Genomic DNA, 18451 nt, shown 5'->3' on the forward strand with positions numbered 1-18451 from the left:
AGACTTGGGCCCTGTAATTTCAGGCACACAATGGAGAAGTGATGTTGCAAAGGAACTGGTCTCAGCTGCCAGCTGGTGTGAGTAAATTAACCAGTCCTCATATGGGCCCTTTCAGTAGAACGTGGTGTCTTGTGCACAAACCCTAAACCAAAAGCATGGGGCCAGGGGTACTAGGACTTGTCTACCGGCCAGATTTCTTCATGGGAATGTGCTTGGGTTTTAAACCTAGCCAAAGCCCTGGGCTGCTAGCTGGTAACCAGAAAGGGAAACTGATGAGTTTGTTTTCACTGTGCCCTGGCTGAGTGAAGTGGGAAACCAGTGACTCCCCAGCCTCAGTGGTCGGTCAAGCACTCTGCTCTACCTGGACTTTAAGCCAATATTTCGCTCAGACAGGTTTCTGCCCCTCTTCCCTGTTGCAAAGGAAGGGCTTGTACTGTTCTGTGAAACCAGACCACAGGGTATTGGCATATAATTGAGTGGGAAAATGAGGGCCTTAAAGTAATAGACCAGCTTTTAAAGTTCTCATTGCAGAACACGAAGCTGACCAGCACGGTTAAGTCAAATGTTTGTATTGCTTACACAGACCTGATGCTAGTTTCATAGAATGCATCCCATCTTTATACAAAATGACCAGCATATCATGTAGAGGTCAGGCTAAGAATGCAAATTATACAAATAATAGTAAGAGGAGAGCAGTGAACGCTGGGCCAGAGCACCTGGTCAATGGTGAGTTTGGTACACCCATTGCCAGCAATGGATATAATCACATGTAAACAGTAAAGGACCTCCGCTGAAGAAAGTTGAAGCAGAATGTAACTGAGTGCAGGGCTTTATCACAGGGCCGGGAACAGCTTTAACTTCCCCCTGGAGAATGAGTGTGAGGGCTTTGAACGATGTCCTGAGCCTCACCAGCAATCCTGACTGGGGGGAAGCTGTACTTATAAATAGGTTGCAAAACACTAGTGGCCTGTAGCTAAGCAGTGCTTGCAGCTGCCCTCCCTCCCCTAGTCATCAGCCCACAAAACCACCTTGGGATGAGGCATGCCTGGCTTTAGTTAATTCCGGCGTTGTTTTTAAGTGTGAGATTTCACTCACTTGACTTCTTAAGAGCAAAACAAGCCCATCTGTAAGCAAGCCAGGTGTTTGGGTTTATATGAAGAGCTACAAAGGAAGTCAAATCTCTTCCAAACAATAGGTGCATCCTGGGGGAGGTGGGGGGGTAGAATTGGATTCCAGGAAGGTGGCTGAATTGTAAAACTGCTGCTGATCTAGATCAGCACCTCGCTCTAGGACTCTGACCCTGTCCTGAGCCAGTGAATAGAAATAGGGCTGTGCCTCAACATTGGCACCACCTGCTAGAAAACATGCCCCTGTACAACGGAACTACTTTAAATAGTCTGGGTCTCAGCAGCAGCTCCTGATGTACCAGTTCATTGTGCAGCAGATTCTAATTAGACACTTCTTGCCCTTCAGGATGTCTCCCTTAGTGAAACAAAGCCTTAAATAATCACACAGAAATTTTATCCCTTTTCTCTACACAGGGAATTTTCTCCACCAACTATCCCTGAAAAATTGGCAGCATTTGTTGCTTATTGTAATGATTTAAGGAGAGCATCTTAATGAAACTGTCATTAAATATGATCTGTCCTTCTGCCAGGCTTGATGAAGTTCAGGAGTTGCTGGCAGTATTTCTCACACCATCTTTCACAATCACCCCTGGGGCAGCAGTGCTAAGAAACATGTTGCTGGCTGACCAAGTGAGGAGTTTGTATGAATAGGTGTATTTTCTGTAAGAACTGGAAGGCAAGGTGTTAGTTTGCAGTTAGAGCTGGGTAGGAATCCCTTCTCCCATTCTGCAGACATTTTTGAGCTGTCAATATATTCCTCCCTACCCTGAATTGGGGAAAAGTGAAAATCTTGACAATTTTCACACCTTGAAAAATCCAAAAAGAAAAAAAAAAATTCAGCTTAGGTCACCCAGTAACGTTTCATTGTGCTTCCTTTGAAATGTTTTGATTTCAACCATTGTTAACGCAGCTTAAATTTAGAAACGCAACATCATTTTGAAAGAAAAAAAAAAACCCAGAACTTTTCCAGTGACATTTTTGAGTCAAATCTCATCTCAACTGACCCTTTCCTACAAAAAGTTCCGGTTTTGAGAAAGCACCATTTGTCGATGAAAAAACACTTGTGGAAAAATTCCCAACCAGCTCCAGCTGCTTGTTTGATCGGCAGAATCTTCACAGGCAGCAACAGCCTGTGCTAATCCAGCGGCTCTACACACTGCTGCTGCAGCAGAGAAAGGGACCCAGGGACTTGGGAAGAAAACTTGGTCCCAGCTGAAAGCTTGGCTCTCCTTTTAAGCAGAGCCTAATGGATGGAGTTAAATTAACACCTTTTATATATATATATTTATAGAGCAATTACTTTTGTAAACAGTAGTCTCCTCCTTCAGAAGGCCGTGTAGTCCATGGCATAATGCAGCTATAAACATTACCTTATAAATAGGAACGGGAGCTTTCAAAAGCTACCCAGAGGTGCAACAGTGGGAAGGTTTTTTTTTAGTTCCTTTCTCCTTTGCAGTCATATATTCCCCAAAGGGAAAGTGGATTTTTGTTTCTGGGTTCAGCTGAAGCAAACTGGTCCAACCGTGAATCCAAACTGGTGTGAGATGTCTCCATTGTGAAACACAGCCAGGTCTCGCAGGGGCAAGAGCGCCAGCTCCTCTGTGGAAAACTGGAATATGGTGTCTGTGATGGACGACTCATTGTCCAGCTGTAACACACAATGGAGCTGCAATATTAGCACCGGTCAGTGGTGACAGTATAAGAGGTCATAGGCCTTGTCTCTGCTCAGAATATCAGGGTTGGAAGGGACCTCAGGAGGTTCTAGTCCAACCCCCTGCTCAAAGCAGGACCAATTCCCAACTGAATCAACTAGGAAAAAAGGTGTTTTTACCTTGTGTTATCATAGCAATGTAGGGCTGGAAGGGATCTCAGCAGGGCACCTACCATAGGCACAGGGGCTGGAATAACATGGTAACTAACAAGGTAAAATCCTAGTAAAGACTAATATTCATTAGCAGGCCAAGGTAAACCTTAGCTTCCCCTCCTCCCCGGTGTTCTCAGCTTCAGACTGCTGGCTTTAGCGTGGCCAGTTACCAGGAGTAAGACACCTTTTTCCCTCCTGTGGAAGGGCTACAGCCCTAATGGGGCCTGGAGCATGGACTCTAGGTGCTACTAAAAATGCAGCTTGGGTGCCAAAGGGTCTGTTGTTGAGACAAAATTATTGCTTCATGATGCTGCTTCTGCACCATGCCACTGGGAACTAACTTCACTTGCTAACATTGGGTGTTTGCACTGCCTGGAATTAACTAAGTTCCTCATTTTCAAATGGGACTGCCTGAAGTTGGGTCTCTAGCTAAATGGCTTGAGGGGCAGAGTTGTTGAGTGCCACCTCAAGCCAACGTGGGGGGCTGGGGCCTTATTTAAAATGCCCAATGTGAGGCCCTGGAAGCTGAAAAATATGATTGCAATGGCCCTTGGATTTGGGTGGATGTGGCCTCCCTGTGGTTCAGAGACTACTGGGGTTGGAAGGGACCTCAGGAGGTCATCTAGTCCAACCTGCTGCTCAGGGCAGGACTAATCCCCAGACAGATTCTTGACCCAAATCCCTAAATGTCCCCCTCAAGGATTGAACTCCCCACCTGCATTTAGCAGGCCAGTGCTCAAACCACTGAGCTATCCCTACCCTCCTGGGATTAAACATCTCCATCAGACTCTACTGAGAACATAAAGACACCCTGAAAGGGAAGCTGGCACCTAATTTACTCGACATATTAGTATGCATGGCCTGAACTGGAATTGCTTGCTTGGGAGGTGACGGGGGAGAATAGTGGGCAAGCATCCATACTGCATGGGCTCCACCTAGCTATGGGTAACGTGTAACTGCTTTGGCCGGGTCTCTCGTCATGGCAAAGATTGACATGGCACCCATCACCTCTTCCCAAGGCTACCTTTGAGCCCAGCACTAAACCCCTCTCCTTGCAGTTGGGAAGACAAGATTTACTCTTACAGGCAGGGCTGTCAATGATTGCTGAGTGTGACCTACAAGAGGTGCCACTGGAAAGGCCTGTGCCCTGCAGGAATCCCCACTTCTCTCAACTGAATTGCTTCCGCTAAGAACACACCCCTGCTTCAAAGCACTGGCACAGCTTCCTGCCACCCCCCCCCCCCCCTCCACGTACCATGCAGCCTGGCAGCGTGGACAGGTAGCTCTGCTCCCTGGAGTCCACTAGGAATTTGATGGCTTTCTCCAGCTGTGGCTCTCTGCCGTTGGAGTCAGGCCTGCAGGAGTACGACACCTTCTGGGTGGCGAGGCTGCTGTGCAGCTTCAGGAAGCGGAGCTGGACGGTGCTAGCGCCCTGGTATTCCAGCTGTAGCAACAAGAGGGTTAATGGGGTTCAGCGGGGGGAGAGCAGACCTACTGCAGCTGCTTTGCGACATCCCCTGGCCCCTGCACCTAGGGGATGGACTTGCCACCCGCTTCCAGGAGCCATGCGGGCCCAGGGCAGGCAGGCTGCGCCTCCCGGAAGAGCCCAACCCCCCTGTCCCAGGTCAGAACCCCCTCCTGGAGCCTGCACCCCCTCCTATGACCCCTCCTGCATGCCTTATCCCCGGCCCCACCCCTGAGCGCACACCCTCAGCCAGAGCCCTCCCACACCTCAACCCCCTGCCCCAGCCCTGAGCTGCCTCCCACACTACAAACCCCTCAGCCCCAGCCTAGAGCCCCCTCCTGCACCCCAAACCCTTCATCCCCGGAGCCCTCACCCCCTCCCACACCCCAAACCCCTGCCCCATCCCTGAGCCCCCTCCTGCACCCCAAACCTCTCGGTCCTAACTCTCATCCCCTCCTGCACCCTAAACACTTCATCCCCACCCCATCTCGGAGCCCTCACTCCCTCCTACCCCCCAACCCCCTGCCCCAGCCTGGTGAAAGTGGGGCGGGGGGAATGGAGTGAGCCAGGAGCAGAGCAATTGGAAAGTTGGCAACCTAAGATTATCAGCTGGGGCGAGGGACGATGTCTTAACCCCATTGCCAGAGTCCCAGTGGAACAGGAAGGAAGGGATACACCCTGGCTGCAGGACTGCATGCCCCCCCCCCCCAAGAGGTGTTACAAGTGTACAGACATTATTCAGGCTGGATGCCCACTCCCCTTCATGGTTACAGGCACATGTGGTGGTCGGTGAACCTGAGAGCAGCTTTCATAGGCTGTAAGGCCAGAAGGTGTTCACCCAGTCCGACCTTACGTACAACACAGGCCCTAGGACGTCCCTGGATTAATTCCTGTTTCAAGCAGAGCTTGATTCAAGAGTTATCAAGAGCTCCCTTAGCACCCACCCTACAGAACATGCCAAGAATGAGAACAGAAGGTTCTGCGTCCGCTATTAAAACAGCCCTGTGTGCAGCGCTCTGATCGCTCCTGGCACCATGCCAATGAACTAGTATGAGGGCCCCGTCCCTGAAACACCAGGGCAGAACAGAACTGACCAGGAAGCCCCCAGGCAGGGCACTGAACCACTCAAAGGTGTCCTTGGAGGTGTATGCTCTCAGCCAGGCTTTGATGGGCACCTGAGGAGTAAAAACATTGCCACAGTTAGACGCCCCATGTGCGGCTGACGAGACGACAGCTTGTCGTGACTTTCAGGTCCCACTTGCACCTCTGTGTCTGAGGTTAAGCAGCTGGACTGCCTGGTAGCCGATAATGCTGACCAGGAACTGTAGCCTGGCTTCGTCTCCAGCTGAGGCACCTCAGCAGAGCCGTGCTCTGGGCCTTAATGGGTGTAGTAAATAATTGTGTTTTACAGAGGCTCCACCTCTTCCCACCCTCTGCTCACTCTTGGAGTTTACAGAGAGAGCAATCCCCTCCCCCACCAGGCAGCAGTATGCCCCTAAGCACCCCCAGAGGGGCTACAGAACAAGACTGCTTTGTGCCTTGCCCCCCCTGCACTGTTTGGCAGCACAAACCAGCCAAACTAGACACTAAGTAAGTTACCTGTGGCTAATCGTTGGTGCTGAGGCTCGGGGCTACGTTACTTCCTCTCTAATTCCCCTTCCTTTCCCTCTTGTCCCGTCCCCACTATGCTATCAGTCACTCCCTCCCCAATTCCTGGACCTCTACCCTGGCTTCCATATTATGGCCCAGGTCCTTAGCTGCACATGCCTGGCTCTGTCACCATCAGAGGCATTTCAGAGAAGCAGATTTTGTGCAAGTCCCCCAGACTCCCCCTCCTCCCCTCCAATGCTGCAACCCCCCTGCCATACCTGATTGCGTACTGGAGCGATACAGGTCTCTCCCCCTGCCGTGAAGTTGCAGAAGGCCAGCAGCGAGTCCTGCGGACTGCCTTGATTGGGGTCTATGTAATAATAACCTGGACGGGGGAAGAGCCAGGAGCAGGTCACCCAGAGCCGCTCGAGTTTGGGAAGGAGGCTGCTTTAGCTTTCATGTCCAAGCTCATGCCTTTTCTAAAGGGTAGTGCCTGTTACCAGGGCGTCCACGTGACAGCAAAAGTCCTGTGATGTGCTCTGCTGCATTCCCCACACCAGCCCCTTAACCACATCGGTCTCACTTTGCTATAAATCATGCTGAATTCCCAGTCATGTCACACGCCCCTGCAATGCGGCCTGACTCCCCACCCCAGCCAACCTGTCGCAATCCATTCTCGACAGTGGGCTGACAAAGCCTGCGGACTAATAAAGACCAGCCAGCCTGCTGGCAGGGTACGTGGGCACTCACGCCGCAGCAGGAAATACGTTCCACGCTGCCAGAATGGCCGCTTTGTAACCCACTTATTTTTTTAAGCTCAAAGCTGTAGCAGCTTCGAGTTCTGCTTTTTTTTCGTTCAATCCCCAGTGAGTGAGCCAAGATGACAAGCAGGAACTCATCGCGGCTTTGCACTGCTGTGAACCTCGGCCCCTCCTCATGGGCTTCCTAAGTCCAAAGGAATCATGTAAGCCGTTGGTGAGTGTGTTACACATCCCCCTCGGTATCTGATCCAAACAGGATCTGAGTGTGTTACAGCCCCAGCCTTTAGCAGCTCTGACTTTTAGCTGTGAGGGGCCCCAGCCGAGTTCCTGCTGGGTCAGCCAAGATGGCAGAAGTCAACACACCGCCCCCTCCCTGAGCGCGGTGCCAGGAAAACATCAACCCCCCTGAGCACAACAGCTGTGATATTGCAGATGTGACCAGGCCGTAAAGAGTAACAGGTGATATCCCTGGCTCATCTTTTCTCCTACTGAGAAGACATGACCAGGCTCTGGCTGTAGGAGCTGTCAATTAATGGGCTTGTAGCAGGGTGGACCCCCTCTCCTGCCCTGAAGAGTTAAAAACAGCCCTGGGAAGGGGCTGTGGCTGGATAAAGCAGCTTTTAGGCTGGGCTGATTGGGGGAAGTGGCTGCAGCTGGGGCCACTCCCCAGACTCAGCTGGCCCTATAAAGGCAGAGAAGCCAGGGACAGAGAGACTCTTCCTCTGCCTGTAGAGGGAGAAGGGCATGGCTGCAGGGCGCTAGAGACAGGGTACCTGAGTGGAGCAGGGCTGGGGAAAGGCAGATGAGCTGGGGAGCTCCGGCCTGGAAAGCCCCATGCTGTGGCCTAGCATAAGGCAAGAGGTACTGGGGGTTGCAGAGGGCAGCCCATGGGTAGGCAAAGGCAGCCAGTCCAAACCCCTTTGCCTATGATGAGTGGCTGATATTGCAGTCTGCCACAGTGAACGGGGGCTAGATGGAGACTGGGCAGTAGCCAAAACTGAGGTGAAGTGGGGCAGGGGGTTCCCCAGGGAGGGGAGACCCAGATTGATGGGGTACTGCCAGGGATCAGCACCCCAGTTAAAGGGGCACCAGGGTCCAGGGAGGGACACAGGGCCAAGAGGACAGGCAGATCACCGGCCTGCAGAGGGCGCTCTGGAGGCTGGAGAGCTAATTCCCAGAACAGACCAGCAGGAGGCGCCGCAGGGGTGAGTACGCACGTCTACAGGCTCTAGAGAGAAAGCAGGTCCGAAGGGCCGAGGACTGTGTGTGCGTGCAATCCAGAATCAGAGAGAGGAGGTTATCTGGACAGCTGGAGACTACCCACAGAGGAACCCTTCTTTTCTGCTGGACACTGATGCCCTGAGTGCACTGGCTCTAAATTCCTCTGAGAGATTAACCATGAGGCAACCACTGTCCCATTCACCTCCCCCAGGGCAGGGCACGGCACAGCGAACCTGAAGGTGCAGGACTAATGATTTCTGCTTAAAGCCAAGCGGAGAGGCCCTGTGGACGCTTCCCTCCCCCCATGAGCTCTCTCTGCAGAGCTCAGCCAGCTCCCTAGCTGCTACACGCCAGTGGTGATCTTTCTGTAATGGAGCTACCAAGCTGAGTTCAGAGACAACTGGAAGGACCCCAGTCCACCCGTGACATCCGGACTGGGCTCCCGCTCCCCCAAGGGCACGATGTTTGTTCGGTACCGTCAGGCAGGCCAGGCTGAGCCAGGAGGAGCTCCTTGCAGTTGGCAGCTGGGTTTTCTTTAGTGCCATTTGGGGGGTCTACCAGGACCTTCAGCTCACGGCCCAAGTTGTCCAGAAGAGCCCACACCCTGGCGTAGCTCAGTTTGTTGGCTGAATAAATCAGATGCTAAAAAGGGTGGAAGAAATATAGAAAGTAACTCAAATCTCCCTCACCTTTCCCTAGGCAGCCAGGAACAGCCCAAGTGCACCCAATGTCTGTCTTGTCTAGTTACACAGTGGCTGTTGAGAACAAGGACTCTCTCTCACTCTGTACAGCACCTTGCGCAATAGGGCCCTGATCTCAGCTGAGGCCTCTAGGTACTACTGGAATATGAATAAGGGGGGCAGGTAGGCGAGGAAGTTGGTATCCTTAAGCAGATGCCTCCTTACTAAGTTGGAAGTACATCCATGGGGGCTTTGTGATCAAACACTGCAGCACTGACTGGTGATGCTTTCTGGGGAGTGACCAACAGGCTCAGCTGGTTTCTCCTTAGATGCCTCCTCACTGGAGGAAGCCTTCTCCTGCCCAAAGAAGAGCAAAGTTACAAGCTCTTCTGTTGTGGCTGGAAATTGGAAAGCAGTGTCAGGAGGGGGAACGTGATTTGAGACTTGCAATGCAAACCCGGGGAGATGGAGGCCACTGGCCCTCAATTCTCCTGCTTCTAGCTTAGTGCTGATTAAGCCACTGTATATTTTATATTCAAGCAGGCCTGTGCAAGTGAACTCTCCCCTTCCCCACCCCTACGCAAAAGGAGCCAACAACAGTCAGCACATCAGTCACACCTTGTCAGGTGCCACTTTGTCCTAGTTACACAGCTCCCATCAGGCCAAGACCAACCAGATCTTTGGGAAAGGAAACGTTCTCCCCACCAAAGCAGCAGCCGCCATCACAGGCTCTGTGTGACTCGATGGCTGTGTTTCCCCACCCACGACGCTCACCTTCAGTTCCTCCACGGAGACGTTTAGCGAGGGTCCCCTGGGACCGGCAAGGCCGGGCGCACCCTAAACGACAACGACAACAACATTGGCACCCCTCTCGGCATTCTGCACAGAGCATCACCTGGGTGGCCTGAGCCAGCAGCGGACTGGGTGCGAGGACCCATGAGATCCCTTCCAGTCCTGCTACCATTCAGTGTTCCCCAGGTACATGGCAGGCTGCTGGCGCTCTGCTGCAAAGGCCTTTTGACTCCTCCGCCTCCCTCTGTTGTCAGCCACACTGTGCAAGTTCTCTCTTGTTTGAGAAAGAAAGGACTGCGGGGGGAGTATGTAAATATCGGCTCAACTTACAGGCAGGCCTGGCTCGCCTTTGGGTCCTGGCAGGCCTTGGAAACCTTTAAGTCCCTAACATGAGAAAGAGAGAGAGAGGGGGAAACAAACAGTCAGCAAGATATTCTGCAGCTGGAGACTGTCCCAGAGAAAGCACTAGGAATCCCTTGCTCTTCCCTCTGTCAGGGCCAGCAACCGCTAGTGGATCAGTCCATCTAGGATAAAACATCTCCCAAGACACTCTCCAGGGTGAAGGTGTGTGGGACAAGCTGCGGGGACTGGAGGAGACACGGGGAGCTTTTTGGAACGTGCTGGCTGTTTCTTAGAGCAGCATCACCAGAACAGACGAGACAACAATGCTGAAGACTAGCCCAGTGCACACCCCATCCATCCCTGCATGATGCACATTGCAGGCTAGAGACAGGCTCTGCCCCGGCTTCCCACCAGAGTTGGGAATGGCTTGTAATGTCGTGCTCATCAGATGCAGATGTGGTTTCATTTGCCTCCTTCTCATGCCTGGAGAGCGCAAAAGCACAGGCCCTAGAAAGTGGGGCCACCCACAGCATGAGATCCAACCCCCAAAATGCAGAGGAGGGCTGGTTGCTTCCTTAGAATTATAGAAGATTAGGGTTGGAAGAGACCTCAGGAGGTCATCTAGTCCAGGGGTTCTCAAACTGGGGGTTGGGACCCTCAAGGGGTCATGAGGTTATTACGTGGGGGGTCACGAGCTGTCAGCCTCCACTCCAAGCCCTGCTTTGCCTCCAGCATTTATAATGGTGTTAAATTTATTAAAAAGTGTTTTTAATGTATAACGGGGGGGGTCACACTCAGAGGCTTGCTGTGTGAAAGGGGTCACCAGTAGAAAAGTCTGAGAACCCCTGATCTAGTCCAATCTCCTGCTCAAAGCAGGACCAACCCCAGCTAAATCATCCCAGCCAGGGCTTTGTCAAGATGGGCTTCAAAGCCTCTACAGATGAAGATTCCACCACCTCCCTAGGTAACCCATTCCAGTGCTTCACCACCCTCCTAGTGAAAAAATGTCTCCTAATATCCAACCTAGACCTCCCCCACTGCAACTTGAGACCATTACTCCTTGTTCTGTCATCTGCCACCACTGAAAACAGCCGAGCTCCATCCTCTTTGGAACCCCCCTTCAGGTAGCTGAAGGCTGCTATCAAATCCCCCCTCACTCTTCTCTTCTGCAGACTAAATAAGCCCAGTTCCGTCAGCCTCTCCTCGTAAGTCATGTGCCCCAACCCCCCTAATCATGTTTGTTGCCCTTCGCTGGACTCTCCAATTTGTCCACATCCTTTCTGAGCGAAGTGGAGGGAGATGCACACAGAGCACAGGACATGTGGCTATAGCCACGCCAGGTGGGATATGTTCAGTGGAGAGAGCTAGGATGCAGTCAGGTCACAGAAGAGAACACCACATCCTACTTACTTTTTGTCCAAATAAGCCCTGGAAGGGAAAAGAGAAAAAAAACAAACATTCTCTGAGTTGGAAGATATTCCCTGACTGGGGAAGACATACGACACCTGCAGCAATAAATAAATACATAGAATAATATGAATAAAACACTTTTCCTCAGCAGCTCTCAAAGCAATATGCAAAGGAGGTATGATTAGCCCCACTTGACAGATGGGGAAATGGAGGCATCGGGCAAGGCTGTGACTCGGCCATGGTCACTCAGCATGCTAGTTGGGCCAGGAATAGAACCTAGGTCTTCCGAGTCTTAGGCCAGTGCTCTGACCAGTAGGCCCCACTGCCACCCTTTTCACATCTGTATGGTGCCCAATCCTGAGCTACCCCAGTTAAGTGTCTGTCACTGCATCGCTTGTTACCAGCAAAGCACAATGAGCCCAGGGAATCCCAGGCTTTTGATGACTTGTGAGGTTAAAACCCAATATACATAATCTATCTCACCTGGCAGAACATGACTCGCCCCATCCGCCCCCACAGTCTAGAGGGAGAGTGTGAACGTCCCCATCAAGCCTGCCATAGTACAGGAAGATGGGGGAGGAGGCCAGTTTGGGAGACGGAGCAAAGTGGTTTCAAAAGAAACAATGGAAAGGAATGGAAAGTCTCTGACGGAGAGGAGTGCTGTGGTGGAGGGCTCCCCGAGTCGTTCTGAAATGTCCCAATAATTATTATTATGTAACTAGTTATGCTACTCTCCATCTGGCTTCGGTGGACAGCTGTAAACCAGAGCATCTATCCAAGTGCACGAAGCACCTGGTTGCCCATCTATCACATGGTACCGTCATATGCACCCCCTCTGGGACAGCGAAGGACTTACTGGCAATCCAGGGAAGCCGGAGGATCCCCATGGACCAGACGGGCCAATATTACCCTGCAAAAAAGGCACAAGCTCAGCTGACAACATATTGCAGGAATATGTGGGGAAAACTCATGGGTGCCCCTGGACCTGGGTTGCCCCATTCAGGACCTTGGAGTTTAAAGCATGCACTGAACCTCCAAGCTGCAGAGGGATTCTCCAGCCCTCAGGGCAAGAAAGGAACATCACTAACAAGACTACTTCGCACATATTCAGCTGACGATCACACTGTACCGTCAATAATTAAACCTCACTACATCCAGGAGGTTGATCCCAACCCTATCTGGAGTATAAAAAGGAAATGGAGTCCAATGAGATTAGAAGACTTGCCCAAAGTCAATAGAAAGGCAGTGTCAGAGTCAGGAATGGACCCGAGCACCGATTCCCAGTCCCCTGTTTTAACCATTAGATCTCACTGTCTCTGTTGGCGATTCTCCATCCTTTTGCAGCACCACGGTCCGCACGCTGTGATACACATTCAAAGCCATTTCTTATTTTTCTATCTGCCAGTGTATTTTGCAACAGCAACAAAAAAAGTGCCAAAAATTCACCCAAGCCAAATTCCGGTTCCCTCCCTTCGATAACGTAGCTTCTGCCTGCACTCCTTTGTCCCTACCCCAAGGCACGTGCACTGCATTCCTCTTCTAACAGTCCAACCCCAGGCTGGGAACTTACCTTTGGATGAATTCAACGCTTCCCCCATGTACCTCCCGTTTCTTCCCAACATTGGAACTACCAGCTAGTGCCTGAAAGCAGCCATGCAAGCCAGCACGGGGCAGGGCTGCACATGACTGCAGAACAATCTACACAAGAAGGAGAGGACAAGTTGAAGTCCTTTACCTGCTCTCCCTTTGATCCTGGCCTTCCAGGTGCACCTACGGGTCCTTGCTTGCCCTAAGAGATGCGACAGGTACTGAGTGAGCGCCACCGTAGTTGAAAGAGGCAGGACAGGGAAAGGAAAGAAAAGAAAGAAATCATTGTACATACCTTGAAGCCATCGTCTCCTTGCGGGCCACAATATCCCTTGCTGCCTTTCTCACCCTAGAAGAGCCAATCACGGGCGGGAATTGGTAACAGCACAGACGACAAAACTCAACAGCCCTACAGCTGAGAAGTGGGAAGGCCAGGTTCTAGCAGCCCTTTAACAGGGCCAGTGCAGATGCAAGGATTTTTCACGCCCTAGGCAAAACTTCCAGCTTGCACCCTCCCCCGTCCCCGAGCCCCCACCCCACAGCAGCTCCCCCCCTTCACCCTGATGCTCCCCCCCGCGGCAGCACCCCAACCCCCACCCCTGCCCTGTCTCCTCCCCGAGCACGCCGTGGCCACTTCACTTCTCCCGCCTCCCAGACTTGCAGGGCCAATCAGCTTAGGCGCTGCAAGCTTGGGAGGCGGGAGAAGGGAAGCAGTCTCGGCATGCTCGGGGAGGAGGCAGAGCAGGGGTGAGCTGGGGCGGGGAGTTCCCCTGCATTCCGCCCCCCTGCGCCTTACTTGCTGCAGGAGGCCCTCCCTGCGCCCCCCTGCCCCTGCTCCTTCTGCCTAAATGCTGTCGGCAACCAGGGCGGCCGAAGATCCGGCCACTGCGGTCGCTGCCGAAGAAAATGCCGCCCCCCAAATCCTAGTGCCTTAAGCAACCGCCTAGGTCACCTAAATGGTTGCACCAGCCCTGCCCTTTAACAATCAGTTTCTGGGAGACGGAGGACAAGCTGGCGTGGAGGTTAGATACAGGGAACCATACTAATGTCAGTTATTACATCTCATTATGGCAGCCAAGGACTGAGGTTTTGTTGGCTGTAGGACAAGGGATTCTGAGACCAAAGGAGTTAATGCAGATGATCATCAGTGCAGGCTTTGCTGTATGTTTTAAGTACAAAGTATTGATAGATATTGATCATGTTCCCTATACAGCTATTATCATCAGATTGGTGAGCACCCTAAAGAGATTCAAAATCCTCCCTAGATGAGTAATCCACACAAATGCAAAACAAGATGAATGTTCTTCCTTCAAACTCAAATGCTGAGAGGAGGGAAAGTGCAGAAATCAGCAGGAGGCCTAGATTTGTTCTGCTTTCCTGATTACATGGGGTTTTCTCTTACGTTGATAGGCCAGTGGCAAATAGTCTGACCAAGAACCCCAAACTTCCCACTGAGAGCAGACATGCGCTAACAGCGGCATATCCAACAAAAATCAGCCAACCAGGGCCAGACAGTTCCAAGCATGGTGAACCAGTGTTGTGATGCTGACAAGTGCAATTGGCTGAAAACTTTCTGGAGAAGTGCTTTTGTTGTTCAGGGGATTTCTGGTTTTGTTTGATTGGTTTTTTTACGGGTGTGGAATGGCATTATACAATAAAACAGAAATTCTTGTGATAAAAACTTCTTGTCAAAAAAATTTGGCAACCAAAACGCCAAACATTTTTTATTTTAAACCATTTTTTTCAGCTTTTTGATGAAAACCCAAGGAGCTTCCCAAGAAAATTTTGGATGAAAATAAAAAAATATATATATTGTTTACCGTAATTTTTCATGGTGAAAATCAAAACCAAACCAATTGCCCAACCAGCCCTACTGACAATGCTTTGGGTTCTGTTACATTTAAAAGTTTTATTTATTACAGTGAGTTCTGAAGGCCATGAGCAACTGACCGGCACTGGGGAACACCTGTCACCCTTATGTACCGTATCCCAGCTGGCAGATAGGGCCATCAAGATATGCATGGGCTTCTTGCGCTGTGGTCAAATTAGGCACCTAATCAGTTCACAAAGAGAATATCTACTCACATGTAAAAGTCATCAGAAGTATTAGGAACAGGTGATATGGGGATTAAGTGATCATATACTCCTAGGACTTGGTTTCAACCACCAGGTGACATGATGGGTAGGGTAAGACCGGTAACAGGCAAGGGAGAAAGGGAGAAGCCTAACGTGCATATCTACAGGCTCCTGGAAAGAGTTAGACCAACGTGCGAAGAAGCAGGATGGCTAAGCTGGAAAGATTTTGAATAAGTGACTCTCCTGACTATGCTACCACGAACTAGAGTCATACTCCACCCATGCAAAGCCCCCACTACAACACAGTGCTCAAGTGACCAGTAGAACAGAGCACTACATACCTTCTGTCCTTTTGACCCCTGGTCTCCCTTCACCCCTTTCAGTCCAGGAATCCCCTGTAGGGGGGAAAAGCGTAGCATACATGTATCTCCATCAATTAGGACACTCTGAGTACTGTTGAGTTTGTTACTTGCTGCTGAGAACTCTGCTAGGCAATAACACTTTTAGATGGGCTGAATGCCTCGTGTCATAGACTCAGACTTTAAGGTCTAGTCTGACCTCCTGCACAGCACAGGCCACAGAATCTCACCCACCCACTCCTGTAACAAACCCCAAACCTATGTCTGAGATACTGAAGTCCTCAAATTGTGGTTTGAAGACCTCAAGCTGCAGAGAATCCTCCATGAGTATCTCTTCCCCCAACAAAGACCAACCTTGCCAGTAACAACTACTACTGGCTGCCATTAAAGCTGCTTGAAATTTTATGAATTTTGCATTTTCGATGAATTTTTTTGGATGAGCAAAGACTTTCAACAGGGAAAATACATTTTTCCAACAGTTCTCATCAAAACTTTTCAAGTTCTTCAACTGGACTTTTTTTTTTTTTTTTTAACGATTGAAATTTCAACAAAACTTTTAAAAGTTTTTCAACATTTGGAAAAAACTTGTAAAAAAAAAGGAATTAAAATTCACACACCATCCAAAAAATATATTGTTTTTTTGACCTACTCTAGCTGTCACATCTTGACCTGAAAGTGCTGTGTTCACAGAGGGCACTTCTTCTCTGAATGTGATTACATCACCTGCCTGACATATCCATCCCAAGGCTGAGATGTTCTTCTCAAACATCATGGTTGGTCAGAAAATTCAGGGATGGGAGATGCCCAGATTATACCAAAATGTTGTTTTTCCATCATGATTTTATTTTCATCAGGATAATCTAACCAGCTATATGGCATGCTCTACCGTAGGAATGTTAGTTTTTGGAAGGGCAAGTAAGATTGAATAGGCAAAATACCTACAAAGCTTTGACCTTTATGCTTAACTGATTTTGGAATTTTTTTCTATAGGATGAACCTGTCCAGGGGGCAAACAATCTAACTAATATTAAGATAGGGCGTGATAAATTTATTAATAGGATTATATGATAGGGTGGTTGCATCAGCAGAGGACTTGACTTGACCCAGGCAGTCCTTGTCAGTCCTCTGTCTGGTCATTTGTAGATGAACAAAACATGAAGCTCGCAGGGATTGCCATGGCAACAGTTGGAGGTCAAAAAGGCAGCTTTTGCCTTCCCAGCTGGGAAGCTGAAGCTCACACAAAGTGAAGGCTGCCCTGCTCCAGCCTAAAGACATGATACTGCACCATCAAAGAGCATGCACTGACTATACAGAGCCCCATTGTGCTAGTCGGGATCCTGCTCTCAGGCCAGCAGGAATCAGGAGTAACTCCACCGAGGACGGTGGCATTACAAGGGTGTCAAACCAATGAGAGAAGAATCAGACCCATGGTGCCGGGAGAGCAAAAAGCACCAAACTCTCCCTGAGACAAGGTTCCAAGCAGTCCTGGACTCTCCACCTTTGTACAGTACCTAGCACAATAGGATCCCGGTCCACACAGAGCCTTGTAGCAGAGCCAGGATTTGAACTTTGCTCTTACACACCAGACTGCCCTTCCTTTCTCTTAGAAAGCTCTTCAGCATTGTGTGCTCTATGCCTAAAAAGAGTCAGATTCCGAGGCCAGAAGGGAGCATTTTGATCAACTAGTCTGACCACCTGCATACCACAGGCCAGAGAACTTCTTCAAAATAATTCCTAGAGCAGATCTTTCAGAAAAAAAAACAACCCAAAAAACCCAATCTTAATTTAAAACTTGTCAGCAAAAGAGTAGGCTCAGAAGAGACACCTATCCCATCTCTGTGGCCAATACTCACGTAAGGTCCTTGCGGGCCACGTGGTCCCTCTGACCCTGGTTCACCTGGATGGCCCTGGAAGGCAGAAGGAGAAGAGATCCATCTCAGTGTCATAGTAGAACAGCAAGTTAGGAATGATTCCACTGGCATTTCTTGTGAAACAAAGAAGAGTTTTGTGGAGATGATGCATGTGCCAGAAAGATGGGAACAGGTCCTGGGATCCACGCTTTAGATAAGAGATAGTGAAAGGATTTGGCCCAGATGATTCTTCCACAGAGTAAGAGTGAGGACAAACGACCGTATGCAAGATGTGGGGAAAGTTTGTGAGGAACAGGACATACTGCTCCATGAGCAGCCTAAAGCAGGTAAGGTGCTTCTCCTCCCATTTCTCTACTGGCTCCTCCCCACCTTGCCACATGGACAGATCAGCTCTCTGCAGGATCGCCGGTGATGCTAATCAGCCTCTTACCGTTTCATTGCTGTGAAAACCCTCAGCACAGGGGAAAGAGAAAGAGAATTCAGAGACACCGTAGCAGCAGTGGCACAGCTGGGACAGGCCCATGCAAAGGCAAGAGCATCTCGCAGGCTTGGCACCATCAGGGGCTATCAGATCAGGACTCGTATGTGCTGTAGTACACTAACTAGTGTTTAGGGACCAGATTCCCCCGCAAGCAGTGATGAGATGGGGAGGGTGGGAAGAAGCTAGGGAGCCCCAGTGGCTCTCTGAGAGCTCTGCTGGTAAGCGCTCTAGGCCCTGTAATGCTAAGCACCCTTCACAGACACAAAGATGCCCTGGCTTTGGCTTACCCAAGGGGATCCCCACCACAGCTCCTTTCATTTGACGCCCTAAGCCGCCCCCAGTTGCCAGTGACAAAGCCTTTCCCAGCTGGGCTCCGTAGGGCCCAGCATGCTGCTCACCCTCCAAGGCCAGTGACCTGAACCAGTTGAAAGGGTGGACTCATTTCCATGGCGGTTCTCATGGAAAGCAAATCCAATCCATTCAGAGACTTTTGGTGCCTGGAATCCTGGCCAGGATGACAGGAAAATCCAGTCCAGTTTGTCCCATGGCTGTCCAAGATGACCGTTAATGAAACCTATAATGGACCTAGACTTAGCCCTGGCATGACAGGCCAAGGAGATGTAGGTGACATGGATCTGTCTGCCCAGCAGAGTCTGGGCACATCCAACTGGTGATAACTACACAACCATGCATATGCCACTGCCGAGCAAAGTAGCTGTGCAGGCCACTCACTCAGCCTAAGGTCCATGCTGGCTCTGCACTGTGGGTGGCTAGTGCAGCCCGGGCAAGGCTAGACATGTCAAGGCAAAGTGAGATCAGTACTGT

The 18451-nt window shown here is 50.5% G+C and overlaps 1 protein-coding gene across 1 annotated transcript in view; it reads right to left on the reverse strand.

Moving 5' to 3' along the window:
- Positions 1 to 2214: 2214 nt before the first annotated feature.
- The window catches only part of LOC127036277 (collagen alpha-1(I) chain-like), an 83110-nt gene continuing 66873 nt past the window's right edge, over positions 2215 to 18451 (reverse strand). The window contains exons 46-58 of the mRNA XM_050927087.1: positions 17128 to 17181; positions 15257 to 15310; positions 13135 to 13188; positions 12988 to 13041; positions 12109 to 12162; positions 11253 to 11270; positions 9831 to 9884; positions 9483 to 9545; positions 8505 to 8670; positions 6325 to 6431; positions 5551 to 5631; positions 4247 to 4435; positions 2215 to 2775 (exon numbers count right to left, since the gene is read on the reverse strand). Of these exons, the coding sequence (XP_050783044.1) occupies positions 2626 to 2775; positions 4247 to 4435; positions 5551 to 5631; positions 6325 to 6431; positions 8505 to 8670; positions 9483 to 9545; positions 9831 to 9884; positions 11253 to 11270; positions 12109 to 12162; positions 12988 to 13041; positions 13135 to 13188; positions 15257 to 15310; positions 17128 to 17181 (1098 nt within the window). The 3' untranslated portion in view covers positions 2215 to 2625. The remainder of the gene's footprint in view (positions 2776 to 4246; positions 4436 to 5550; positions 5632 to 6324; positions 6432 to 8504; positions 8671 to 9482; positions 9546 to 9830; positions 9885 to 11252; positions 11271 to 12108; positions 12163 to 12987; positions 13042 to 13134; positions 13189 to 15256; positions 15311 to 17127; positions 17182 to 18451) is intronic.

This window comes from Gopherus flavomarginatus, chromosome 17 (assembly GCF_025201925.1).
Source record: "Gopherus flavomarginatus isolate rGopFla2 chromosome 17, rGopFla2.mat.asm, whole genome shotgun sequence".
In the NCBI taxonomy this organism is placed as follows: Eukaryota; Metazoa; Chordata; order Testudines; family Testudinidae; genus Gopherus; species Gopherus flavomarginatus.